The 26,900-nt window shown below is 46.6% G+C and overlaps 2 protein-coding genes across 5 annotated transcripts; one reads left to right on the plus strand and one right to left on the minus strand.

Annotated features, from left to right (window-relative positions):
* The first annotated feature begins 15 nt into the window (after positions 1 to 15).
* Positions 16 to 22,793, plus strand: SNX8 (sorting nexin 8). Of its 4 annotated transcripts, XR_015745185.1 has the most exons (12): positions 2,791 to 3,392; positions 11,348 to 11,538; positions 13,810 to 13,927; positions 14,207 to 14,328; positions 14,909 to 14,989; positions 15,601 to 15,761; positions 16,872 to 17,004; positions 18,685 to 18,753; positions 19,558 to 19,707; positions 20,062 to 20,211; positions 20,441 to 21,892; positions 21,950 to 22,793. XR_015745185.1 is itself a non-coding variant. In XM_087942221.1 (11 exons), exons 2-11 carry the CDS (start codon positions 11,398 to 11,400, stop codon positions 20,552 to 20,554), a joined length of 1,239 nt encoding a protein of 412 aa, XP_087798347.1. In that variant the 5' UTR covers positions 16 to 274; positions 11,348 to 11,397; the 3' UTR covers positions 20,555 to 22,793. The 4 variants fall into 4 exon arrangements, 3 of the variants coding, with proteins under 3 accessions (XP_087798347.1, XP_087798346.1, XP_087798348.1); XM_087942221.1 differs by lacking the exon at positions 2,791 to 3,392 and adding an exon at positions 16 to 274 and having other exon boundaries at positions 20,441 to 22,793; XM_087942220.1 differs by having other exon boundaries at positions 2,789 to 3,392; positions 20,441 to 22,793.
* NUDT1 (nudix hydrolase 1) lies at positions 22,524 to 26,896 on the minus strand. The gene is made up of 4 exons (XM_087942228.1): positions 26,810 to 26,896; positions 25,797 to 25,956; positions 24,311 to 24,456; positions 22,524 to 23,237 (listed from the first exon to the last, which is right to left on the minus strand). The coding sequence occupies exons 2-4, from the start codon at positions 25,946 to 25,948 to the stop codon at positions 23,059 to 23,061; spliced, it is 477 nt and encodes a 158-aa protein (XP_087798354.1). The 5' UTR covers positions 25,949 to 25,956; positions 26,810 to 26,896; the 3' UTR covers positions 22,524 to 23,058.
* Positions 26,897 to 26,900: the final 4 nt, after the last annotated feature.

Genomic DNA, 26,900 nt, shown 5'->3' on the forward strand with positions numbered 1-26,900 from the left:
GTGCGCGAGAGGGCCGCTGCCCGCTCTCGCGAGACCGGAGGAAACCATGTCTGGGGGAGAAAAGCAGAGCCGCTCGAAGGGAAACTTTCCTCGGCTTTAGTGAAAGGAGGACGAAGTCACTCGAGTCGCCTTTCTCCTTTTTCCGTACTTTTCCCACGGTTGCTTTCTTTGAGAAAGGTTATTTCGGGATTATACACAATCCTCCCTGCCCCCCTCTGGATCCTTCGAGATGAGGCAGTCCAAAATGGCGACCGGTTTGAAAAGCGCCTTTGAGGTGAGGCTTGACATCCGGCATATGAAGGGGGTAGTCTTGGCAGGGTACTGCTGATAAAACTATTGCTTTTCGCATATACTACTAAAATAATAGGAAATTTAGGAAGGCAAATTATGAAAAAAATGAAAAATATAGTCGCGCCGAAGAAGGAATTAATAATGCTTTACCGTAGTGACATATCACCCTTTCAAGGGTTCACAATAGTATCGTCTAGGAATTTGACGTATCGGGAGCATGGACCATACTAAGTGTATCATGGGGGAGCTTTGAGCTAATTATTGGCACCTATCCTGAAATCCCTAAGCCAAGCAATGACTGGGATATGTTACAAATTGAATAGTAGATACAATCCTATATTGTGATCGGCGGTTTTTCCTATGCTTCATTTAAAAAAAAATCCCTTGGAATGGTACGGCCAGGCGAGCCCCGCCACATCAGCTGTTTCTTGCTCACGTGATCTTTCTCTTAAAGAAACAGTACACACACAAAAAGAACAGTGAGCCGTTGGGTCCTATACAGGAGAGAGATATTAAAGCTGAGCGTTCCCCACCGAACTTTTAAAACGCTTTAAATACAGATTAAGAGTTGCAATGATTTTATATACTTCATTCTTTTTTGCATTAAGTGGCATTTATTTTTGTGAAGATACACTTAGGACTAACCATGCGTGCACGCGCGCACACACACGTGCATAAGAGCAACAACGTGCCTACCGTCCCTGTCCTATTGTTTCTTTTTATTTTTCTTATATGTATCCATTTAATGTATTCATAACTATGTTTATACTTATACCTATTATCTTGTAAGCAATTGACAAATCAAATAAATAAAAAATAAATCATATCCCTGACTAGGTTGCCTCAAAAGTACAAGAATAGATTTTTGCAACTTTTGCCATTTCTGTTAGGACATTTTGGTTGGGAATTAGAGTATTTGGAGTCTAAAACATCTGGAAATCAGATGCTTGGAGCTGGAGAAGGCTGGCTTCTGTCAGGATATGTTAGTCCTTAAGGGATTATCCTGTCTTGCAAGGTTTCTCCTAATAAACACAATACAGCAATACAAAAATCATGGATAATTTTATTCAGATTATTTCCCCTCCCCCCATGAATATGACAGATAATATTTATTTTTATATTACAGTTACAACAATGTTCAAATCTATAGGCTCTTTGCTAAACTGATAGTAGCAAGGACATCATAAATGACCTTTGGGAAGGGAAATCTTCTCCTATGACCAAAAGCTAAGTAAAACTGTTAAAACACCACTGTTGGAAAATGAATATTAATATGAATGCACCAACAAAGTGGCTTTCAAATATAGTTTTGGAATCAGATCAACATGACACTGTACTTATTAATCTTCCAGAATCACCGTATAATGTTTGAATAGTATAGTACAAGGTCAAGAAAAGGCTTTGATCTGTTTATTTGCCATATCTAGGGGTACATGGACTGTTGCCCTCTAAATAGGGGGGTGCCATGCTAATGCAATCCATTGCATCCTTAATTTGCACATTTTGCAAGTCTTTAGAAAGGCTGTGAGAACTTGACAAAACAAGCATGGCTTTAAAATCTAAGCAAAATTTTAAAAGTGTAGGGAGGAGTCATAAACCAGTATGGGGAGCCATCACTGGTTTCTACGGCCTGAGGGTTCAGTGTCAGAGTGGCAGCTGTCCAAATGGGTTAATTCCCCCTTTTTTGGTAGCTGATTTTTTTGTTTTTAGCCAGATGAGCTGTTCCAGATCAAAAGAAGGGGGCTTGTAAGAGCTTAAAGCAAAGTTCTTAAAATACAAGGTGGTAGCTGAAGCAGAATTAGATTCTCTAATACTGGTAGCTTTCTACCATATAGTATCAACCTTATTAACTCTCAAGACTCCTTTTTCTGTTATATATTCAAAATGGCTGTGATAATATAGATGTACGTGTATGTATGTGTACATATATATGTGCGCTGCATGCAGATGTACTTTATTTGTACACTGTGAGCTTTATGCACTGGAGACAAATTCTTTGTGTGCCCAATCACACTTGGCCAATATAAGAATTCTTTTCCCTCCCCTCCTCTCTCTTCCCCCCCTTCCCTTCTCAACATTTGTATACGTGTATGGATAGATATATAGATATGAGATGGAGCATCAGAATTTCATTTTTAATGTGTGCAGTGTGTACACAGTTATAAGTGACAATGCAGGCTATCTTATCCATTTTTCTCGTGGTGTGTTAGACTCCAGCAATCTGTCTCAACTTTAAGAGGGTTGGTGCTGGCTGGGGAATTCTGGGGGTTGGAAGTGCACCCCTCTTAAAAGCTGATGATGATACAGTATGCGAAGTTCCCACAATCACGGGGGGGAAGGGTGTGTCCCTCTAGGAACAGCTAAGGAAGACTGTTACCCCCCCCCCACAGCTCTTTGCACAATCAACTGTGCAACCCTGGCTGGCGCTGCCCTCATCTGGGCGTTCCAGGCAGTGCTTCCCCTTCTCCCACCCCCCGCCCACCCCGATTGACGCACATCTGCTAAGTCAGAGTCTTCTGCTCCAATCGGGCCTTGGCAATTGCAACGGAGGGTTTCTGGGGGTGCCCAGGCCTGTCCCAGCCAAAAGGGGCTGGAGGGGGTGGGAGAAATCCCCTTACCCATCTAGCCCAGCCCCGTGCAACCCCCCCTCCCCTCCTCCTTCCCCCCTCCCCCCTCCCCGCGGGACTTTCTTGCAGGAGTTTTGCAAAGTCTGCGCAGCCTTGCAAATCGCGCGGGCGCTTATTGCGGCCGGAGAGAAAGGGGGGTGTCTCTTCCTTACCCCCACTCCCACCCTCCCAACCCCCGGCCGTTTAAGAAACCCCTTCCCCCACTTCTGCACCACCACCACCACCCCCGCCGATCCGAGCCATTGCAGAAGGGCGCAAAAGCGGCGCGCAAAGAGATCCTGCAGCAGTGGCAGCAGCAGCGGCGGCAGCGCAGCGGGCAGCACGTGTCGGCTCGGCTGGGAGACGCCTCCCCGGCCCCCTGGCCCGAGAGCCGGAGGAGGGACGCTTCCCCCAGCTCCTCCCGGAGGCTCACATGACCGAGGCCAGCGATGGACCGAGAAGAAGGGCCCGACGCGAGCCCGGGAGGAGCCGCGGGTAAGCAGCCTGGCCGAGACGCGCGGTGCGCTCGCCTTGCCTTGCCTTCTGCGCTCGCCCCCCAGCCCCTGCCTTGGCCAGCTGCGCCTGTCTCTCTCTCTCCAACGCCGGGCCTCTTCCCCAGACCCCCGGGGCTGGGGACGATGGGCAGGGCGATCCTCAGCCCGGCAGACCCCCCCTTCTCGCTGCGCCGAGCCCCGGCTGGGTTTGGGCACTTGGACAGCTCCCGCGGGTTCCCATCCGGGAGCTGCTCTCGGCAAGGGTTTTTTCTTTCTTCTTCCCCACCTGGAGCCTCGGCCACGCAACCGGAGGGGCAGAGGGGGCTCGGCCCAGCCACGCAGGGTCCGGGAGAGGCTCGGTGGGCGAGCGGGGATTCAGCGCCCCCTCCTCCTCCTCCCATTCCTCCTCCTTGCGCAGCAGCCGCGTTTCGTAAGCGCAGCGCGTAACCTTGGAAGGCGGCTCGGGAAAGGATTCGGGATCCAGGGAAGGCGTGGGTGGCAGGGCGGCATCTGGGTAGCCGTGGGGGATGGGAGGTGTAGTCTTTGCCTGGCTGGTAGGTGGAGGGGGGACTCCGGGGCAGGAAGACCCGTACTGGGCTTACTCCCCCCCCCCAAGTCCAGATTTTGAAAAGGAGGCCTCTGTGCTTCCCCCCACTTTCCTTTTTAAAGGAGGTGCTTAGGATTCCGAGCTTTGTGTTTCCTCCCAAGTGGGCACCTTTTAAAGCTCTTGGGACTCCCAGCTCCCAGAATTCCAGCTGGAAAACTCTGGGAGTTCAAGTCCACCTCCTGTCCTCGACTTACAACAGTTGGTTTTGGGCAGGGGGTCTTCAAACGTGACAGCTTTAAGGCTTGTGGACTTCAAGTCCCAGAATTCCTCCTCCTCCAGTCGTGTTAGCTCAATAATTCTGGGAGTTGAAGTCCACAAGTCTTAAACTTGGCCAAGTTTGAAGGCCCTTGAGCTAGAGAGTTAGGTTGCAGGAGAAGGTGGTGGAACTTAGCCAGCATGTCTTCTTCAGGCCTCCTCTAGATCAGGGATCTCCAACCTTGGCAAGTTTAAGACTTGTGGACTTCAACTCCCAGAATTCCTCCTCCAGTCATGTTAGCTCAAGAATTCTGGGAGTTGAAGTCCACAAGTCTTAAACTCACCAAGTTTGAAGAGCCTTGGTGTAGCGGGATTGTTCCAAGTTACAATGGCACTGGGGGAAAAAAAATGGGACTCAGGATCATTTTTCATACTTAACAGCCGTTGCAGCATTCCCCAAAGTCATGGGATTAAAAAAAAAAAATCAGATGCTGGACAACTGACTCATATTTGTGACGCTTGCATTGTCCCCTTTTGTGACCTTCTGTCAGTCGGTGAGGAAACCCGATCCGCTTAGCAACCAGATGACTAACTTAACAACGGCAGGGATTCCCTTAACCCCTGTAGCAAAGAAAGGTTGCAAAAGGGGGCAAAAATGGGACTTGTCTCACTTAGCAACATAAATGTTGGGCTCACTTGCGGCCGTAAGAAGTCAGAGGACTAAGCTGTATCTTAAAAGGTTGCTTGGTTGTTCTGGGAAACCTGGATTAGAAGTTGGGCTGAAATGACTTGCCCTGGGCAGGTTAGCAGGACCCGGGTGACATTTATGTCAACTTACCCTCATCATTATTATGATTATGTTCATGGTTGAAAAGAATTCTGCCTTCCTCACATGGTGGATTTGTGGTCACACCGAGCTGGTTATGTGGATCATGAGTTGCCTATCATGACTTCACACAACTCGTTGTGACAGCCTCATGTGGTGTGTGGGAGGTTAGGATGCATCTACGGTAGATAAGGCCAGCCTTTGTGGCCTGGAAACTGTGGTTTGTGGCTCGTCATGCTGCCTTAGTCCAGCCAAAGATGTTTTACCTTCAATAAACCAACATTAACCCAAATATGGCTTGATAGGCATGAATCCAACCCAACTCTCAACACGCGTGCCTGTTAGTTGCCTGGTTCTCATTTTTCTGGCTTTTTGTGCTGGCTGCTAAAGCCTGGATTTTATTTTTGTGTGTTATGCCAATTGGCTCACTTGCTCGATCATCTCTCTCTTTTTTTTCTACACAATGAACTCGGCGTATTACCCAACGTCCTCTGTGCGGTGCGGATTGATTTAGTATGGGCTGATGAAGTTTTCTAGGCAGGAATTGAACGAGAGCAAAGGAAATAAAACAATGCCCACAATGCACTCAGTTAACTTTGCACTTTCTGGTTTTTAACATGAGAAAGTTCTCTGATGCATCATATATTTTTTTCTCTCCCCTGGACTGGATGCAATCTGTTCTCATTTCCTAGAAAACTTCCTTTCCTGCCTCTGAGCTTTCTTGGGCTGACAAACCTCTGACTAATTTCTTAACAGCACCAGGGTTTGGGCCCCTGTATTTATCTGTAGCATTTTTACTTCTCTCTTTACCCAAAAAGGGGAAAAGAGCTTGGATTTTAAAGGCTGAGAGGGAAGGCGCGCAAGGAATAAAACGTGAGGTCGGAGGGGAAAAAAGCAAGCTCAGGGCACGAGGCGTTTCCTGGGATGCTTCTCTAGGCTCCATGGAGTAATGTTGGCCCTGTAGTAGGTATTCCTGCCTGCCCGCCTGTCCCCAGCGTGGCTGTCTCTGCTTCAGGCTCTTTATCTGCTCCTTTGTGTCTTGTGTTTGTTTTCTGCCATTGTTTTCCCCGGGGAGCTTAAAGCCTTCGGGTGCCTGTGTGATCTTGTGCTAATATTTCCAATATTTAGGCTCCAGAAAGCCGGGAACAGATTCTGCTCTGCGTAAGGGATGTGTTTGCTGGTTCAGACAACCGTCTGTTGCATGTAGGGTCAGCAAATGCCTTGGAGATGCCCTCTGTGTGTGTGTGTGTGTGTGTGTGTGTGTGTGTGTCCTGGGCCTCTTTGCTGTGTTAACTCTACCAATAAATGAGAATATTTGAACTGTGGGGTCCCTGGTGCTCTCTGAGCTTGGTGGTTTTCTTTCTTTCTTTTTCTTTTTGCAAAAGCTTTATTCAATTTTCACATATTAAAGAAAGAAAGAAAAAAATCTCTTTTTGGTGAACAGCATGATTCCAGGTTAACACATTTCCATTACAACCTTGACTTTCATTTCCTATTCTGCTTTCACATTTAATAACTTATCTTGATCCTACTTTATATATTTTCTTTAATTTTAATCATCAAGCACTTCCCATTTTATTTTATAATAAGCTTGGTGGTTTTTCTTGTAGACGTTTCATGACCCAGCTAGGGAACATCATCAGTGCTAGAAGGGAGTGGGGTTTGCAGGAAGGAGAAGGACTGTGGTGGTCTTGGTTACATTCTTACGAGCCCCGGGGGCGCAATGGTCAGAGTGCCGTACTGCAGGCTGCTTCTGCTGACTGCCGGCTGCCTGCAATTTGGCAGTTCGAATCTCAACAGGCTCAAGGTTGACTCAGCCTTCTGTCCTTCCGAGGGGGGTAAAATGAGGACCCAGATTGTTGGGGGCAAATATGCCAACTCTGTAAACCGCTTAGAGAGGGCTGCAAAGCAGTATATAAGTCTAAGTGCTATTGTTATTACAGACGTTTCATTACCCAACTAGGTAGCATCAGCAGTGCTAGAAGGGAGTGAGTTTTTTGTTTTGTTTTGTTTTTTTGCGGAGAAGAGGAAGAGGAAGAGGAGAGGAAGGAAGACTGTGGGGTCCTTGGCTCTCTTGGAGCTTTCTTGCTTTCTTGCAGACGTTTTGTGATGCAACTAGGGAACCTCATCAGTGCTGGTGTTAACTGTCTTGCCAAGAGCAACATCCCCATTTCACACATGATTTACATTCGGATATTTGGCTGCTGGTTCACATTTATGACAGTTGCAGCGTCCTGGGGTCACGCGATTCCCCTTTTGCTACCTTCTGAAGAGCAAAGTGCATGAGGAAGCCTGCTTCGCTTAATGACTGCCTGCCTAATTGAGACTTTCAAGAAGAGACTGGACTGCCATCTGTCAGAAATGGTGTAGGGCCTCCTGCTTGGGGTGGGGGTTGGACTAGATGACCTCCAAGGTCCCTTCCAACTCTTGATTATCTGTTAGCTTCAGCGATTCCCTTAACAAACGTGGCAAGAAAAATCGTAAGTACGGGGCCAGGCTCACTTCACAGACGCCTCGCTTAGCGACATAAATTTTGGGCTCCACTGCCATCGTAAGCCGAGGACTGCCTGTGCCAGTTGCCAAGCCGCCAGCTCTTAACGGCCATCAGTTTAGCGTCCGAAGTCACGGCAGTGTTGAAAAAGGTGATTTTAAAAACAGCCCTCCCACTTGGGATGCTGTGGGGACAATTTTAAGCGCAAGGACTGCTCCTCAGTCTCCTTTTTTTCAGCTCTGTCGTAACTTCGAACAGTCACTAAACAAAACAGCCATAAGAGAAATGAAATAGACTAAATTTCATAACAGAAGATCAATAGATTGATATAGAATATAACACAAAATATATAACCATTGGATGAATATATAATATAAATTTATAATAAAATCTAGAATATCTCATATAAAATGATGGAATAATAGTTTAGTCAATAACAATAGTTTAGTTAATAACTGATAAATATATAAGCATATGTCAAATTGATAATTTGAGGACCTATACAACTTGTGCGTAAGGACTATGAAAGGATAGCACAAAAGATTTGTAACCAATTGACACACTGTATGTATATAATTGGAAGATGGTTTTATGTTTTTATGTTTGTCTTAAAAAATAAAAATCTTTTTTTAAAAAAAACAAAACAAAACGCCCATAAGAGGAGGACCCATCCCTGTATTGCAAATTCTGGTCATGGCTTCCCCCCATTCTGAAGAGAGAGGGGCGGGCCATCTTATCTTATTATCCAGGCAAATCGGTCTGATGTAATAAGCGAGCTCCCCCACCCACCCACCCCAATAATCTGATGATCTTTGGCCGAGCAGCATTTGAACTCGGCTCTTCCAAGTTGTAAGCCGCAAGGAGGCCGTCGCTTGCCATCCCTCCCCAAGCTCCATTTAAAAAAAATAATATTTCTTAAGGTTTCTTTGCAAGCCTGGAATGGATTGGGGCTGAGATTTGGAGAGGCAGGTTTTCTTGTTGTTTTTTTGCAGGATTTAAACCAAAGAAATGAATCTTGGAACTTGACTTAAAGGCCATGCCATTCATCGGTGGTCAGGTTGGCATCGCAAGCGGGTTATTTTGTGTCTTGAATCCCGCACAGCCTGTTTTTTTTAAATAATAAAAAAAACAAAACTGAAAAAATTTATTTTTTTCCCAGCTGTTTCTCATTGCTGAAAATTATTTGGCAGGGTTTTCTCTTATTTTTCTTTCCTCGGGCCAGAAAATTGCAGAAGTACGTCGGTTTGTGTTACTTTTCTGAAATCGTTTCACTTCCATTTTCTGATGAATTCTAGAAATGTTAAAAAGAGTGTGTGTGGGGAGGGGGGATTTCCTGAGAAATTGGGGAGGAAACCCTAAACTTTTATTGATAAGAAACTCTGAATGGGAAATTACAACGCTTCCCGACTGGTATTTCTAAACTTCTCCTTTTTCCCTTTTACAAGCTGGATTAAAATAAAAGGAAGCAAAACCCGGCAGTAAACAACCTTGGATGGTTTGATTTGGGGCTGATGTCCCTGTTATCCTGTTTTCAGTTATTGCCTTTTGCTGATTCTTTGCATTCCATTGTAGCTCTTGTTTTCTTCTCTCTCTCTCTCTCTCTCTCCCTCCCTCCCTCCCCTCCCTCTTTTTCATTATCTCTCTCTCTCTCTATTTCTTTCCCTTTCTCATTCTCTTCCTTACTCCCTCCTTCTTTCTTGCTTTTCCTCTCTCTCTCTTTCTTTTTCTCTCTCGTCCTCTCTCTCTTTCTCGTTCTGTTCCTCTCTCTCCCCCTTGCTCTTTCTCTCTTCTTCTTTCTCGCTCCCTTTCTCTTGCTCTCTCTCCTCTCTTTCTTTCTCTCTCTTTCTGTCATTCTCTTTCTCTCCCTCCCTTCCTCTTTTTCACTTTCTTCCTCTCTTTTTCTCTCTCACTCTTTCTCTCTCTCTTTCTCACTTCCTCTCCCTCTCCCCCCGCCCCCGTTTAACCCCAGAATCGGTGAGACGTGGAGAAAAAGGCTTTCCGTGGCTTATTTTGGCGATACAGTGGCAAGGAAACATCTGGTTTTTGCTTGTTGGAGAGCCCCATTTCCCTCTGCATTGCCAGGGCTTGAGATTGGAATGAGGAATCCTTGATATTATTTTTTCCTGCTCTCTCTCTCTCTCTCTCCCCGCCTCCTCCAAGTGGGATTTGCTCTGTTCCTTCCAGGGGAATCATTTTTGTCTCTCTGGGAAGGGACCTTGGACTTTGGGGTGTTGCTGAGTGCGCTGTCTGGCTCCTGCTTTTAACAGAGCGTGCCTTGGAACGCGTTGGCCTGGAATGGATGTTGAGAGATTTTGCCACCTGGCATCGTAACCTTAAAAGAATGTTTTGGCTTTCAAACTGTTCTTTTATTTATTTTATTTTTGAAAAAAAAAAAATTCTGTTCAATCCTGTCTGCTTCTCGGAGACGGGGCTTGGACAAGTCCTTGTTTTCTTGGCGAGGTTTTCCAGAAAGTTTGCCCTCGGCTCCTTCTAAGAGCTTGGAGAGACAGACTGGCCTGAGGCCACCACCCAGCTGTCTCAGTGCCCAAAGCGGGACTAGAACTCGTGGTCCAGGGGGTGGGATTCTACTGGTTCGGAGCGGTTCTATAGAACCGGTTGTTATGATTCTGCGCAGTTCGGAGAACTGGCAAATCACGCCCCTGGCTGGCTCCGTCCCTCTCTGCCCAGCCAATCCTTATCATGCATGTGTGATATCGCTGACTGCGTTCTCCCCTACCTGCTTTCTTTCTTTCTTTCTTTCTTTTTCTTTCCAATGATCAGCTGTTCTGACGATCAGCTGTTCCGACGATCAGCTGTTCCGGGACCCCCCTCGCTGTCTTACTGCTTCTCCCAGGAGGCAAAAAGGGATGCGTGGGGGTTGTAGGTCATACAAGTCAGTTGCCAAACACCTGAATTTAAATCACAGGGACGTTGCAACACTCGTGATTGTGAGAAACGTTCCTAACGTAATTTTTTTCCAGTGCCGTTGTAACTTTGAACAGACGCTGAATGAACTGTTGGAAATCAAAGACTGGCTGCACGAGTCTTCACCCGGGTTCATTCCTTGCTCTTAGCCATGATTTTTCTGGGGTAAACCATAATCGGCCGGCTTCGTGCAACCCCCATATGCAAAAACCCAGCAGTTGGGTTTACACAACAGAGCCAAATCCAAGCCGTGTTGCAGCTGGTTCAATGTGATGGATGGAAACCTTGCCTTGAATTATTTGATGTCCTCCAACCTAGACCTTTTGTAGGGACTACAACTCCCCGTGGACACCTCTGGAGAGCCTCACCTTGGAAAAGGCTCTGGCAGATAAAATAACGGCCATGGGAAGCGCAACGGCCTCCAGCGGGCGACTGTCCTTCACCCAACCTCCTTGGCTCCCAAAAATTTAGCCATGAACATTCTTTTAGCAGATAGGAAGTATGGACGGTGCTTTTTCTTTCTTCTGGCATGGAAATCTTCACACACACACACACACACACACACACACACACACCCCCTCCCATTCCATAGTTGGTTGCAAACAGGAATCAAGAATGCCAGCTGTAGGCTTTGCTGCGTTTTGATCTTTAGTAAGAGCCAGTTTGACAAGAATTACCAGCCGCTCGGCTGGCTCCCTCCATTTTTTGGCCCCTGGCCCAGCAGATCCAACTGCTTTTTGAAACATTTCTGGGTAGTTTAGGCAGGTAGAGATAATTCTCCCAAGGTAGGTGTGTTCCTGTTTTGGGCAAGAGCAGCTTGCAGATTGGGTAGCCGTACGTTTCTTCCCCCTGCCTTTTTTTTTTCCCTCTCAAGAAGAGCATCTCCTTTTGCTATTCCTCTTTCTCCTCTAGACTTGGGGGAGCCTCAGGTCAGTGACCCCAAGGACCCAGAAGAACCCCCGATGCAGAAGCCTCCCGGAAGCCCCTTGGTCCTCCCTCACACCTTGCAGGAGCTCTTGGGCAAGGACACCGTTCAAGTGCAGTTAATCCCGGAGAAAAAGGGGCTGTTTTTGAAGCACGTGGAATATGAAGTCTCCAGCAAGGTTGGTGATGAGGAATACGGTTCGATTCCTGGGCTTGGCTTTGAGCAACTCGGTTGATCGTCCGGGTGGGCTGAGCTTGAGGAATAAAAGGGGTGTATTTGCAGAAAGCCATTAGGTTGGTCTGAGGAAAGAATGAAGCAACTTCTTTTGGCTCTTAGCTGAAGAGTTGCAACAGGCCCGTGTCTTGGGAAAGCCGCCTCTTCCTAAAAAAAGAGAGAATGTCTCTATTTTGCAGTTGTTTATCAATGCTGGTTTTAGTTTTGGATGCAAATGGTCCACACCCCCTTGTGCAAATTTACAACGACATTTTAGAAACCACAGTTAATAGGATATAAACTTCTACTTAAAAAAACAAAAAACCTCTAACACAGTGTTTCCCAAACTTTGGCAGCTTTAAGATGGATGGACTTCAACTCCCAGAATTCCCCAACCAGCCAGGTTGCCAAGGTTGCAAAAGGACTGAGGGTTAACCCTTGGTTAGAACTGTTGTCAGATAATATAATGGGTTTCTTATATTTTATAATAACACTATCAAACAGATTATAGGACAAGGAGAAGAAAGGACTCCTTTCCCACTGTTGTGGAGCCTCTCTGTAATCAGTATAATAAATAATAACGGCTTGGTTGGATTGGATTTACACAAGATCAATTGATAAAATCAATTGCTTAGATCTTAGGAAGCTTTCCATCTCCATATTTAAATCTAAAAGTTAAATGCCAGCTGGCTGTAGGAAAGACCTCCTGTAGGAATAATCTCTACATTTTAAAAGTTTTTAAAAAAATAATCTGCAACTATAATCTACAACTATAGTGTGAGATGCTAAGATTGGCAAAGAAGGTTGCCAGGTAGAAGAAAGAACAAAATATTATTCCATTGATAAACATTACTTGGCGTGCTTTTAGGGAATTGATAAAGCTGTATCGATTTCAGCCAGTTCAATCGTGGGCGAGCAGCTGAATCGACTGACTTCAATCCATTTCTCTGGCCGGTGGGGGAAAAAAAATAATCCCAATTTAAAGCATTTTAAAGCATCTCCTGAAAGAAATGATTTCTCCCTGCAAAAAGGACTTGGTTGTTTTGCTTCTTTCTTCCCACATTTGCTCTCGGCAGGTTTTTCTTAGCGCTTATTTTTCAGAGTGATTCAAACTGCAGCAGTGAAGGTGCAGGGGAAAAACTTCCAGCTCGTTGCATCATTTAGCTTTTCGGGAGGATTTATGGCTGCAAGATGTGGCAGTTGTGGTTTGTTTGGATCTGTTGCGAAGGGAGGACGAGGCGGATTCTTGGATGTTTAAGCAAGGGGTGAACAGATAAACTCGTTCTCACCCGAGTCCTTTAACTAGCTGCCCATCGCTCCAGACAAGGTCTATTTATTTATTTACTGAATCGCTGTAGCTAGCTCCCTGTCCCAATAAGGAGACCTGGGCAGGGAACAATGTGAGAAGTAAAAATAGAAATAATAACAATGGCAGAAATCAAAAGTAGATAGGGGCCAAGGGAAAGGCTAGAGAAATTTCCTAAGGATGAGCTCCAACTCGGAAGACTAAACCTTTGGTTCCCGTGACCGACCCGGATTGGATCCTGCAACATTGTCCTGGGACACGTAGATCCATCTTCGTTCATGAGAAATGCAACAATTGTTAACACAACCAGGAAATGGGTCCTTTCACACACTTAAGGCAGAATGGGCCAACTCGCTGTGGGAGCAATTTAACAATTCAATTTAATTATTTAAAATAGTTTAAAGATTATTTCGTTTTTTTTTTGTCATTCGCATTTCACATCGTCCCTCCTTTTTCATCCTTTCTTGAATTATTCTGTTCCACCATTTCTTCAATATTAGTGTAACTCTTGCCCTGCAACGACTTGTCCTATGGTGAGTTGGCTGTGGCATGTTGTTGTAGATCCCACTTGGGGATCCAGGCCTGGGCACAGAAATAAGTCTTGGGATCTTGTGAAAGGCCAGCAGTACTGGGGCCAATCTCATCTCTGGTGGGAGAAAGCTCCATAGGGTGAACAACTATGGCAGGCAAGACATATCTTCTGGGATTCACCTGCTGGCATTCCTTAGCCAACGAGATGTGGAGTGTGCCCGTCTTGACGGATGAGATGGGATGGGTAGGAACAACCAGGGTCCCTTAAGTAATCTGGTCTCAAGCCAGGAGATGCTGGACTAGAGAGTATTGAGATCTTCTGTTTCTGGTCCAAGGGGCCGAGAGTTCCAGCATCTCCTTTGAGGAAGCTCTGAATGGACTCCTTCGTTCTCCCTACAGCGTTTTAGGTGCTCCGTTTACCGGCGGTATAACGACTTTGTGGTTTTCCATGAGATGCTCCTTCAGAAGTTCCCCTACCGTATGGTTCCTGGCTTACCTCCCAAGAGGATGTTAGGAGGTAAGCTTGGAAGGGACAAGATGGGAGGTAACTAAACTCCAGGAAGGCCATCCATGATGACCTTCCCCAACCTGGTCTTTCCCAATGGGTTGGAACTATGACTATCAGGCTTCCTAGTCAACCAAGGCATTGTGTTGGGAATCGCAATCCTGGTGTCTTGTTGACCATAGCTTATGGATGGAATTGATAGAAGAAGTGGGACTTCCTTTTGTGCATAAAGCTATCAGGAAGGTTTTGAAGATTGAGGTTCCTCAACCTGGATCTTCTCCATTCCTCCAGCTGACCGAGAATTCATCGAGACCAGGCGCCGTGCCTTGAAGCGTTTCATCAATCTGGTGGCGCGACACCCTCCTTTTTCAGAAGATGTCCTTCTGAAGTTCTTCCTCTCTTTCAGTGGGTCGGTAAGTGTGCCTGAGAAGGACTCGGTGGGTAATTGAATATGTTGTAGAGATCAGTGCCTGCTGGCTTATCTAGTGCTGGTTTGCCAGATGCCTCCTACTAGTTAGATATCTACCATAACGTTGTCCACAGCAGGACTTTCTTAGATGGCCAACCTTTACAGGATCTTGAGGCAACTAGTAATTTTTCATGTATATCCAGGGAAGGAGAGAAACCAAGTTTGTGGTGGTCAATCTAGCACATGATCTTACTTAGGGTCATCCCAACATCAATGAACTAGATGACAGATGTTGACTCAGTCCATGGACACTTCATGTTTCTAGTTAATTTATGGTATCTCAAACTCCTACAACTCCTACACATAGAATCCAGGGGTGACCTTTGAGTCAAAGATGAGATATTATTAGTTCCTTCACAGAGACTACAAAACGTCGACACTTTATGCTGATAGAAGTAAGACTCCAGGAATGGGAAAGGAGATTGTCATTGCTAAACTCCACTGATGGTTGTAGGAATGCTCTCCAGTTCCTGTCTGCCCTTTTGGATTCCCTCTTTCTACTTACCTTCTTCTTGTTGTTCCAGGATGTTCAGAACAAGCTGAGGGAGTTGGTCCAAGGTGTGGGAGATGAATTCATGGTCTGCAAGTTCGCAATGCAAGCAAAGGTATCATCTCCTGTTAGAGACCTGGACGTGGTGTAGCTTCAGCAGAAGACTTCTGTTTGGAACAGAGAGTTACAAAGGCTCAATCCTGGTCACTTAGGATGGTGTTTCTCAACATTGGCTGCTTTAAGATGGGTGGACTTCAACTCCAGAATTCCCCAGCCAGCTTTAAGATGGGCCGACTTTAATTCCCAGAAGTCTACCCAACTCAAAAATATTTCTCTGGTCTTTTAGAGTTGCCAGCAGAAAGGGAGTTGGGGAAGAAGTGCATTCCTTAAATGCTTATAGATAATTTCTAGGAGACCGAAGCTTCTGGCGCGCAAGATTATTACTGGAGAGCATGATTGATGACTCTTGGCTATGGATGTGTCCCATTGGATGCCCCTGACACCCATCTTAAAGCAGCCAACGTTGAGAAATGTTGACATAAGATGCTTGAGCTGCATTGAGAAGGACAGGCTGGGGAAGACTGTACCAGCTGGGGTCAACATATCCTGCTATGTAGGACTCTTCCAGCTATATGGAAACTGGCTACCCCTCCCCAATCTGGCGCCCCTGTAACATCCCCATGTAGCTGTCGTTGAGTCTCTTGAACTTTGCTACCCCTCTTTCAGGAGTATTTGCCTACAGACATCCAAATCCAGTTTGCGGCCAGCCGAGAATTGATCAGGAACATCTACAACAGCTTCTACAAACTCAGGGACCGGACCGAGCGAATAGCCTCCCGGGCGGTGGACAATGCCTCAGACCTTCTCCTCTTTGGGAAGGAGCTAAGGTGAGTGGGCGTAGACTGACCCACCTGCTTTCTGAACGTCAAGCCTTGGGGCTGAGCCGCCATTTCTTTAGAGGTGGTCCTCGGCTTATGGCCGGTAGCGATTCTTCGAAGTTAGGACAGACCTCCCGGGGTTACTCACGGCCCAGATTCAAAGTTTTTTCAGCAGCCCCCATTCCTGAATTTTAGATGTTGGGCAAATGGCGTGCAATTAGCTGTGGTAGCGCTGTGGTCAGAGTGCAGTACTGCAGGCTACTTCTGCTGCCTGCCAGCTGACTGCAATTTGGCAGTTCGAATCTCACCAGGCTCAAGGTTGACTCAGCCTTCCATCCCTCCGAGGTGGGTAAAATGAGGACCCAGATTGTTGGGGGCAAGAATGACTCTGTAAACACATGAGAGGATGTGAAAAGCACTGTGATTCGGGATAAAAGTCGCTGTTGCTTGCGAGAAGGAAGGAAAGAAGGAAGGAAAGCCCTGGAAGAAGGAAGTGGAAGGAAGTCTAAGTGCTATCTTAAGGAAGGAAGGAAGAAGGTTGGAAGCAGTGGTTAGAATGCAGTATTTGCAGGCTGACTCTGCCCACTGCCTGGAGTTCAATCCTGACCAACTCAAGGTTGACTCAGCCTTCCATCCTTCTGAGGCGGGTAAAATGAGGACCCAGATTGTTGGGGGCAAGAGGCTGACTCTGTAAACCGCTTAGAGAGGGATGTTAAAAGCACTGTGAAGCGGGATATAGGTCTGCTGTTGCTTGCGAAGGAAGGAAGGAAGGAAGGAAGGAAGGAAGGAAGGAAGGAAGGAAGGAAGGAAGGAAGGAAGGAAAGGAAGGAAGGAAGGAAGCAAGCAAGCAAGCAAGCCGTGGTGACACAGAGGATAGAATGCAGAATTTCAGGCTGATTCTGCCCACTGTCAGAAGTTCAATTCTGACTGGCTCAAGGTTGACTCAGCCTTCCGTCCTTCCGAGGTGGGTAAAACGAGGACCAAGATTGTTGGGGGCAAGAAGCTGACTCTGTAAACTGCTTAGAGAGGGCTGGACGTTGGGTGCACACAGGGGGAGGGGGTTTGGTGCAAAGGCTTGGCAGGGTCTTCACAGATACCACCCCCTCCTTCTTCCGGCAGTGCCTTGGGCTCGGACACGACCCCGCTGCCTTCCTGGGCGGCTCTGAACCACAGTGCCTGGGGCAGCCTGAAGCAGGCCCTGAAAGGCCTCTCCGTGGAATTCGCCATGTTGGCTGACAAGGCCGTTCAGCAGGTGAGCTGGGATGGGCCAAGGTTTGCAGAGGATGCGGGGGGGGGGGGGGGTGTTGGCTGCCCAGGATGATGGGTCTGGGCGCCCCTCCCCCTCTGAGATTCATCAACCTTTCAGTGAAGATTGCAAGGAAGCGCCTGGGGGGGCGTCCTCATTTAGCGACCGCCTTGGTGACCGTTCACACTGACCCGGGGATGAAACAGCCCCTTGGAGACACCCCCCACCTCCTCGCGTTGGCGGCCTTCACCGGTCTGTAAAACGGAAGGAAGGGAGGGGAGGGAGGAATGGAAGGAAGGAAGGTAGAAAAGGGAGGGAGGGAGAGGGGAAGGAAGGAGGAATGGAAAGGAGGGAGGGAGGAATGGAAGGAAGAAGGAAGGTAGAAAAGGGAGGGAAGGAAGGGAGGGAAGGAAGGAAGGAAGGAAGGAAGGAAGGAAGGAAGGAAGGAAGGAAGGAAGGAAGGAAGGAAGGAAGGTAGAAAAGGGAGGGAGGAAGGAAGGAAGGAAGGAAGGAGGAATGGAAAGGAGGGAGGAGGAGGGAATGGAAGGAAGGTAGAAAAGGGAGGGGAAGGAAGGAAGGAAGGAAGGAAGGAAGGAGAAAAGGGAGGAAGGAAGGAAGGGAGGAATGGAAATGAGGGAGGGAGGAATGGAAGGAAGGTAGAAAAGGGAGGAAGGGAAGGAAGGAAGGAGGAATGGAAAGGAGGGAGGGACGAATGGAAGGAAGGTAGAAAAGAAAGGGAAGGAAGGAAGGAAGGAAGGAAGGAAGGAAGGAAGGAAGGAAGGAAGGAAGGAGGAATGGAAAGGAGGGAGGGACGAATGGAAGGAAGGAAGGAAGGTAGAAAAGGGAAAGAAGGAAAGAAGGAAGGAAGGAGGAATGGAAAGGAGGGAGGGACGAATGGAAGGAAGGAAGGAAGGTAGAAAAGGGAGGAAGGGAAGGAAGGAAGGAGGAATGGAAAGGAGGGAGGGACGAATGGAAGGAAGGAAGGAAGGTAGAAAAGGGGGGGAAGGGAAGGAAGGAAGGAGGAATTGAAAGGAGGGAGGGACGAATGGAAGGAAGGAAGGAAGGTAGAAAAGGGAGGGAAGGAAGGAAGGAAGGAAGGAAGACCGTAAGCCCCGTCGCGGCTTCACTGAACAATGTTCGCTTAGCAACCGAGAAGCCACTTTCCGGTTTCACTCTCTGAACAAGGACAAGGTCATAAATCTTATGACTTGCGAGCTCCTGTTGGTGAATGAATTACGAAAATAAGGAAACGCCACCCGGAAGACGTCTATGAAGACAGAGGTCAATTTTTGGGGGTGGGTGGGTGGGTGGGAAAGAAGTTTTCTTTCAACGACTGCATTGCTTAGCGATGGACATTCCGGTGCCAACTGTGACCACCACCAGCTGAGGACTACCCGTGCGCGCGCGCGTGTGTGTGTGTATATATGTATGTGCGTGTGTGTGTATGGATATCCGCACGCACACACACGCCCATACACAGAATACCTGCGCACTCATCCACCGTGGTCTCTTCCACCTTGAATTGCTCTCCGTCCCATCGTCCCTTTTGGTCTTGAAAAATTCCCCTGGATCCAGACTTCCGAGGCGCCACTGCCCACCGGCCCCCTTTCCTCCTGCCCTCGGGGCGGGCAGGTGGGGAGCAACTGCCCCCCACCTCACTGGGTTCTCTTTCGTTCCGCTGTCCAGGGGAAACAGGAAGAGAACGACGTGGTGGAGAAACTCAACCTCTTCCTGGACTTGCTCCAGTCGTACAAAGTGAGTCCGGTGTTCAAGGTGCCCGTCAGGGAGAGAAAGGCTGGGTCAACGGGGGGAGGGCCGGAGCAGGGCCGGAGCAGGGAAGCGGGAGGGCCCGAACCGGGAGAGTCAAGGAATGAAAAAGGTGGGGGGGAAAAGGATGGATAAATGGATGGAGAGAGAGAGAGAGAGAGAGAGAGAGATGGACGGATAGATAGGTTAGATGGATGGATGGATAGATAGATAAATAGATAGAAAGATAGATATATTAGATAGATTAGATAGAAAGATAGATATATTAGATCAGATATATTAGATAGAAAGAGAGAGAGAGAGAGAGATAGATGATAGATAGATAGATAGATAGATAGATAGATAGATAGATAGATGATAGATAGATGATAGATAGATAGATGATTGATAGATGATTGATTGATAGATGATAGATAGATACATAGATAGATAGATAGATAATTGATTGATAGATGATAGATAGGTGATAGATAGATAGATAGATGATTGATAGATAGATAGATAGATAGATAGATAGATAGATAGATAGACAGACTGATTGATAGATCATTTATAATAGAACAGGAGAGATAAACAGAGTCATACATAGATGATTGATAGAAAGAAAGACATGATAAAAAAGGTAAGATAGACAGGCATAGTCGGAAGGATGGATGAGATAGAGATAGAAGCGATAGAGACACAGTAGTGAGACAGACAGACAGGTTGTTAGACAGAGACCCATAGGTAGGAATTGGCCCCCCCCTTGGGTCTGGTTCCCATCGCCAGCTGCATCTCCTGCCTGCCTTGCAGGATCTGTGCGAGAGGCACGAGAAGGGCGTGTTGCACAAACACCAGCGGGCTCTGCACAAGTACAGCCTGATGAAGAAGCAGATGATGAGCGCCACGGTGCAGAACAAGGAGCCGGAGTCGGTGGAGCAGCTGGAATCCCGGATTGTGGAGGTAGAGGCACCTGGGACTGGGGGAGAAGATAGCAGGCTGGGTGGGAGGGAGGGCGAGGTCTTGGTAGAGAGGGTAGCTTGTGTCGCTCCAAAGCTCTGGTCTAATCTCCTTTCCTTCTCTTTCCCTTTCTTTCCTTCCCTCTCCTTTTCCTTCTCTTTCCCTCCTCCTCCTCCCTCTTTCTCCTCCTTCTTTTCCTTCTCTTTCCCTTTCTTCTCTTCGGTCTCCTTTTCCCCCTTCTTTTCCTCCCCCTCCCTCTTCTCCCCTCCCTGTCTTTTCTCCTTCTTCTCCCCTCTCCTCCTCCTCCTCCTCCTTCCCCTCTTCCTGCTTCCCCTCCTTCTCTCCACCCACCCTCAGCAAGAGAACGCAATCCTGACCATGGAGCAGCGTAACTACTTCTCCCTCTACTGTCTTCACCAAGAGACTCAGCTCGTCCACATTTACCTTCCGCTCACCTCTCATATCTTGGGGGCCTTCGTCAACTCGCAGATCCAGGGCCACATGGAGGTGAGGGCCCTCCAGGCGTGTGTGTGTGTGTGTGTGTGTCTTTGTCTGTCTGTCTGTCTGTCTGTCCAGCAGCTGGCATGTCTGGCCGGCTCTTGCGTTCCTTTCGCTTGTTTTCCTCAAGCACCCGAGGGCCCCTCTGTTGAAGGTGAAGATGTTGGAGGACATCTTCTGCAGATGTTTCCTCGCCCTTCTGCTGACCACTTCTACCCATCTCCTTTCCTTCCTGCAGATGAGCAAAGTCTGGAACGAACTGAAACCCAAGCTGAGCTGCCTCTTCGCGGGATCCAGCGACGTGCTGATGCTCCCCTTGTCTGCCCAAGAGGACAATTTCCTTCCCAGTTAATGTTTTTGGGATTCAGGAATGGGAGGAGCTGGAAGGAAGGCCCACCCTTGACACTTAAGCACACCTGTCCAGGTGTCCTTCTCTTGGCAAATCCTAGCTTTGCCTCCCGGAGCCTGAATTGAAAAGGGAGGTGGGGGGGCGTTTCCCCCACAAACTCCAGCATGTAGAAATGTCATTTTTCTTTTCAAAGACTGTTTTTGTTTTCATTTTTAATGTTGACTGTGAAGGCTCAAAAAAATGGCCCTTGGGGCAGGTTTGGGAATGGGGGCCTGTCCCATGTCAAAAGCGACAGATGGGCTTAGGTGAGCCACTCCACTCCAGGAATAAAACCCCATAATTTCACGGGGGTTAGGGCCGGGCAGCAAATATATGCACCATCAATTAAAGGGGCACAGTTTCCTTAAACAGCATTCTGAGTGAAGGGACCAGCATGAGTTTTTTCTTCTTATTTTGTCTTGAAAAGCCAGGTGTTTAAATGAACACAAGCGTAACTTTAGGGACATGTGTGTTTCAACAGTAAACTGGTGGCCATGCGACTCCGTGCCACGTAAGAAATGGCCAGCTGCCTCACAGAGGACTAGGCTCATGAATTCATCTCTCAAAACACACTTCCAGCCTCTCAAACTTCTTAGAGCAAAGGTCTTCAAACTTGGCGAGTTTAAGACTTGTGAACTTCAACTCCCAGAATTCCTGAGCTAACATGACTGGAGGAGGAAGAATTCTGGGAGCTGAAGTCCACAAGTCTTAAAGCTGTCAGGTTTGAAGACCCCTGACTTAGAACTACAGGTAGTTCTGACTTAGGCCAGCTCGTTTAATGATCATTTGAGCTGACTTTCTGAAAGCCATTTAATGATTTAGCAAACTTCTTTTAATGACAAGTGATGTGTGATAGACCAAACCCAAATGGCTCACATTGGTTACCCAGATCTAGTACTTAGGAGCACATTTCAACGACATGCTGGCTTACAGACGCCGGATAGTAGTTGGCATCTGACCAACTTTCAAAGACAAGATTGTGTCCAGCATTTTCATAAGTCAGTCCTTCTCACGTGCATACCTCATACCTACGTTCCTTTTGAATGAACGCAAACCTAGGAGTCTTAAGAGATGGGACGTTGTGCGTTGCTGTAAAGCAATGTTTCTCAACTTTGGTCACCTTAAGATAGCCACAGCACTTAAGACTTATATCCCACTTTCCAGTGCCCTCTCTAAGCGTTTTATAGAGTCAGCCAATCTGGGTCCTCATTTTACCCACCTTGGAAGGATGGAAGGCTGAGTCAACCTTGACACTGGTGGGATTCGAACTGCCAAATGGCAGGCAGCCGGCAGGCAGCAGAAGTAGCTGATGAGTTGACTTCAACTCCCAGAAGTCCCTAACCAACCACATTGGCTGAGGAATTCTGGGAGTTGAAGTCTACAAGTTTTAAAGGGGCCAAGACTGAGAATCTCTGCTTTGTAGCATCCATGGGGCATATTCCTTCTCTTGTCCATTAGTGTTCCTCATCAAAGCTATCCAAAGCTTGGCTGAACGTGTTGACCAGCTAAACATAGTGCCTTATTCCAATGTAGTTTTTTAAATCTTTAGACAATCGTCTTACTAATCAAAATGAACCTGGCTTAGCTTCAGAGTCTTGGTTAAATTGGACAGGGGCTACCAGCCCTGAAGTTATATAAAAGGAGAAACCATTGTTTGGTTCGTGCCATAGTTAAATGAAAAAAAAAACAGCTGTAAAAAAGCTTGTTCTGCTAGATTAAAAAAAAAAATCCAGTTGCTACAAGGAAAGCCATCTCTTCTCTTCAAGAAAAGAGAAGGTCATGAAGTTTATTTTTGAGGAAGCTCTACTGTATTTAAAGTGGGACCACGGAACATTTTTTTAAAGCAAGATGATTTAAGGCTTCAGGGCAAAAGAAGCCATCTGAAGGGACTAAAAGCCAAATTCTCAGGAAAGTAAATTTTGCCTTTTTTAAAAAATGTTTTCCAAGTCATGTTTTTGGTTTGGGGTGGATGGGCTTCTTCCAGCATCCTGGCCTTAAATCTGACTTTTGTAAAAGAGTGTCCACTTTGCAAAATGTATTGTTTTTTTAAATGAAGCACTTTATTAAATGGCAAGAATGTCTTTATTTCCATAAATGTTTACGGAGTCTGACATCCCCAGGCCCCCTGCTCCAAAAGTTGCAAAAAAAGAGATCTATTTGTAAGAAGAGAAATGTAAAACTCTATTAAAAGTTTGAAAGTTTATTTCATGTTGAATGAATTTATTGCAATGTGTATGATCAAAGCGTTTTTCTTCATGGTATTGAGGCTATCCCAGCATTTCTTCTTCTGGTTTGACCATATTTTCCCATAATTTAGTACTCTTTGATCACGGAACACATTTCTGTACACAAACAAGTCGTTTTGAAGGGTTTTTTTCCCCCCTAGAAAGTCAATTATCAATGAATTTGGCAGGAGAGTTGTGTTGCTATAGAGCCGGCGGTGGTTCCTTGCCTACCAAAATGGTCCTTTATGTCTGCATCTTCTCCACCTCCTTCAGGCTATATTCTAAGATAGTTTCCTGCCCCTGAAACTTAAAATAGCCCAGGAAATATTTTTTCTGGAGCAGAAGAGGAAACCAATAGATATCATCCGGCCACATCTCCTTGAAAGGTATCTGGTCCACGTCAAACCACTGAGGGCGCATTTCTGCAATAGGAGAGAAAAAAAAGTACAGGTAGATCTTGACTTCTAACTACAATTGGGGCCGAAATTTCTGTCGTTAAGCAAAGCAGTTGTTAAAGTGAGTCACACCCAATTTTATGACCTTTTTTGTTGTTGCCATGGCTGCTAAACAAATCACTGCAGTTGAACCATGAGGTCACTAAACAAATCCAGCTTCCTTGATTTTGCTAGTTGGAAGCTGGCTGGAAGATAACAAATGGTGATCATTTCTCTCTCTTTCCGTCTCTTCTCTCTTTCTCTCCTCCTTTCTCACTCTCTCCTCTTTTTCTCTCTGTCTCTTTTCTCTTTCTTTCTCTTCTCTCTCTGTCTCCTCTCTTCTCTTTTTCTCTTCTCTCTCCGTCTCTTCTCTTCTCTTTTTCTCTTTCTCTCCTCCCTCTCTCTCTCTCTCTCTGACACCCACGCACACATCCTGGAGGTTGCACCCCTTGCAAAGTTGCAATGACGACACGATGGAATTTTGGAAAAAGTGCAGAGAAAAGCAACTAGGATGATTAAAGGCCTGGAGACTAAAACATAGGAAGAACAGTCGCAGGATTTGGGTTTGGCTAGTCTAGGGAAAAGAAGAATTAGGGGTGACATGATAGCAGTCTTCCAGTATTTGAGGGCCTGCCAGAAAGAAGAGGGGGTCAAATTATTCTCCAAGGCACCAGAAGGCAAGGACAAGAAGGAACAGGTAGAAACTAATCAAGGAGAGGAGCAATATGGAATTAAGGCTTCCTAACACTGAGGACAATTAACCAGTGGGATAAACTACCTTCAGAAGTTGTGGCTGCTCCAACACTGGGGCTTTTTTTAAAAAAGAGACTGGATAGCCACTTGTCTCAAATGGTATAAATGGCTTGAGCAGGGGGGCTGGATTAAAAGACCCCCAAGGTCCTTTCCATCTCCATTCTGATCAACTGAATCCTGTCAGTGTCATACCCACAGGCTAAAAACAAAACCCACAGTGGCAGCTGGGATCTTATTATTACGGATGGAGGCCAGTTTAACCTTGCACTCTTCCCCAACTCTACTATCACTCCCACACACTTTCCTACCGTCACTTTCGGTAGGGTCTCCATGGAAACTGTCAGCGCGAAAGATATGGACTTCCATCAGCTCCGAGTTGCCTACAAACTCAAAGGTAATCTGGCCCATTTTCTGTAAGGTGTCCACAGTCAAGCTGCTCTCTTCTTGAAGTTCCCTGGAAATAAGGGAAATAAGGGAATCTGTAAAGCTGGAGATTTCGGTTCACACGCCTTGGGTGTTTCCATCAGGGTTGGTCCTAGCTCTGCATTGCTGCCTTTTAAACTTTTCTTTGGAATGGCAATAGGATAAGGGTGAAGGTGACCTTTTAGAAGCAGGCTTTTAATACAGTTATTCCCCAATTTATGATTTAGTGACCATATCAAAATTATGATGCCACTGAAAAAAGTGACTTACGACCACCTTTTGTAGCAATGGAAATTCTGGAGGTTGTAAGTTAAGGTTGTAACTGGGTGGCCATACCAACCACATCTTCAGGAAGCAAATAGTGTAAGTTTAGTGAATCTTAAATTTAGATGGAAATGGGCCATAAACCCAAGCAGTCTTTTAATAATCATGTAGTGTAGGTCCATACCTGCTGTTCATTGGTGAAATACTCTTCTATTTGTCATGGCTTTCTTTCTTTCTTTCTTTCTTTCTTTCTTTCTTTCTTTCTTTCTTTCTTTCTTTCTTCCTTCCTTCCTTCCTTCCTTCCTTCCTTCTTTTTCTTTCTTTTTTCTTCCTCTTTTTCCTCCCTCCCATCTCTCCTTCCTTTCTTCTTGTTTTCCTTCCTTCCTTCCTTCCTTCCTTCCTTCCTTCCTTCCTTCCTTCCTTCCTTCCTTCCTTTTTCTTTTCCTTCCTCTCTCTCTCCCTCCCTCCCTCCCTCCCTTTGTCAAACAAAAATTACAAATTCCAGTGAACAAAATGAACAAACTAAAGTGTAACAGGGACACTAGTCACATTCGTGCACTCACTCATGCCCCTTTAGGAACCTCTTAAATACGGGGATGAGGTCCACAGAAGTCAAGTTGGAACGAAAACTGAAAGTCAGTAGCTGAGACAACTGAATCTTCCAGACTTTTGACACCGCCCAGGGAGCACGTGTAGCTTAAGGGATGCTACGGGCGCCTTTTGCTTTGAATTGTGCGTCTGTGTTTACTTCTCTTTGTCACATTCCCATCATGCGCTAAATAATAATGAAAGAAATGACTCCCAGGTGATGAAACGCGGTGAATCCGCGCCCATTCGTGGCCTCTCCCAAAACGTTCCCTGAAGTCATTTCACCAATTTTTAATTTAAGAAGCGCCCAGCATCTAGGCGAGTCCCCATGCTTGGCTGACGATTGAGCTAAAAAAACCAAGCCAAAAGAAAACACCATCCACAAATGAATCATCCCGACTCCATTTGGCCCACAAAGTAGAGCAAGTCACAAAGGCTGCATTGCGCAATTCCAAAATTGCAACTTTTTCCAAAGAATTGGAGAAGGCCGGCTGTGACCGCATCCGGTTGTCCTCTCACCTTCGGGCTGCCTGCTCCACCGTCTCCCCTGCCTGCACCTTTCCCCCAAAGCCATTCCAAAGGCCGGCCCCGAAGCCACGCTTCTTCATGCCAAGCAGGACGCGCTGCGGCTGCACCACCAGCACCAAGGTGTAGAGCTTAGCTGTCAGCATGCTGCACCCTAGGTCAAGAAGGAGGGAGGGGGGGAAGCATCAACAGGGAAATCCACAGAAATCTTGTAGGAAGCTCTGGCAGGTTGCAAGAGAGGGGAAGATAAAAGGAAGGGCCGAGGTCACTTATGCTATGCTTTGCAAGCGGGACAGGTACATGGCCAAAGCACCAGTAAAAGGACAATCTGGGAAAAACATCTGGAGTATCTTTAAATGCTCCAATATATTCTATTTCATCTAAGTGCAACTTGCTGGTGAGGGAGGGAAGGAAGGAAGTGAAAGGAAGGAAGGAGATGAAAGGGGAAGGAAGGAAGGAAAGCAGGAAGGAAGGAAGGAAGGAAGGATGAAACGAGAGGAAAGAAGATGAAATGAGAGGAAAGGAGGGAGGGAAGGAAGGAAATGAAAGGAAGGAGATGAAAGGGAGGGAAGGAAGGAAAGAAAGGACAGAGATGAAAAATGATGAAATGAGAGGAAGGGAAGGAAGGAAGGAGATGAAAGGGAAGGAAGAAGGAAGGAAAGCAGGAAAGAAGAAAGGACAGAATGAAGTGAGAGGAAAGGAGATGAAAGGGAGGGAGGGAATGAAGGAAATGAAGGAGATGAAAGAGGGAGGGAAGGAAAGGAGGAAAGAAGAAAGGATGGAGATGAAATGAGAGGAAGGAGAAGGAGATGAAAGGAAGGAGATGAAATGAAAGGGAAGAAAAGAAAGAAATTTCTATTATCTTCTAGACCAGCGTTTCTCCCTCCCTCTTCCTCCCCCTGTTCATGCCAAAGGCAAGCCTGCAAACAACATAGGTGGGGGAGGAGAAGGAGGGACACCCCAGGCCCTACAGAGAGGCGACCCTCCCCAATGCGCTCCTTGCAAACCTGAAAGGAACGAAGCGCGTCTCGGATGCAATAAAAAACCAAAAAGCGTGCAGGGCAACGGAACGTAGGAGACGGAGCGGTGTTTCCGGGG

Source organism: Notechis scutatus, chromosome 12 (genome assembly GCF_049901735.1).
Source record: "Notechis scutatus isolate UNSWTSFEM ecotype Mainland chromosome 12, rNotScu1.2, whole genome shotgun sequence".
Lineage (NCBI taxonomy): Eukaryota > Metazoa > Chordata > Lepidosauria > Squamata > Elapidae > Notechis > Notechis scutatus.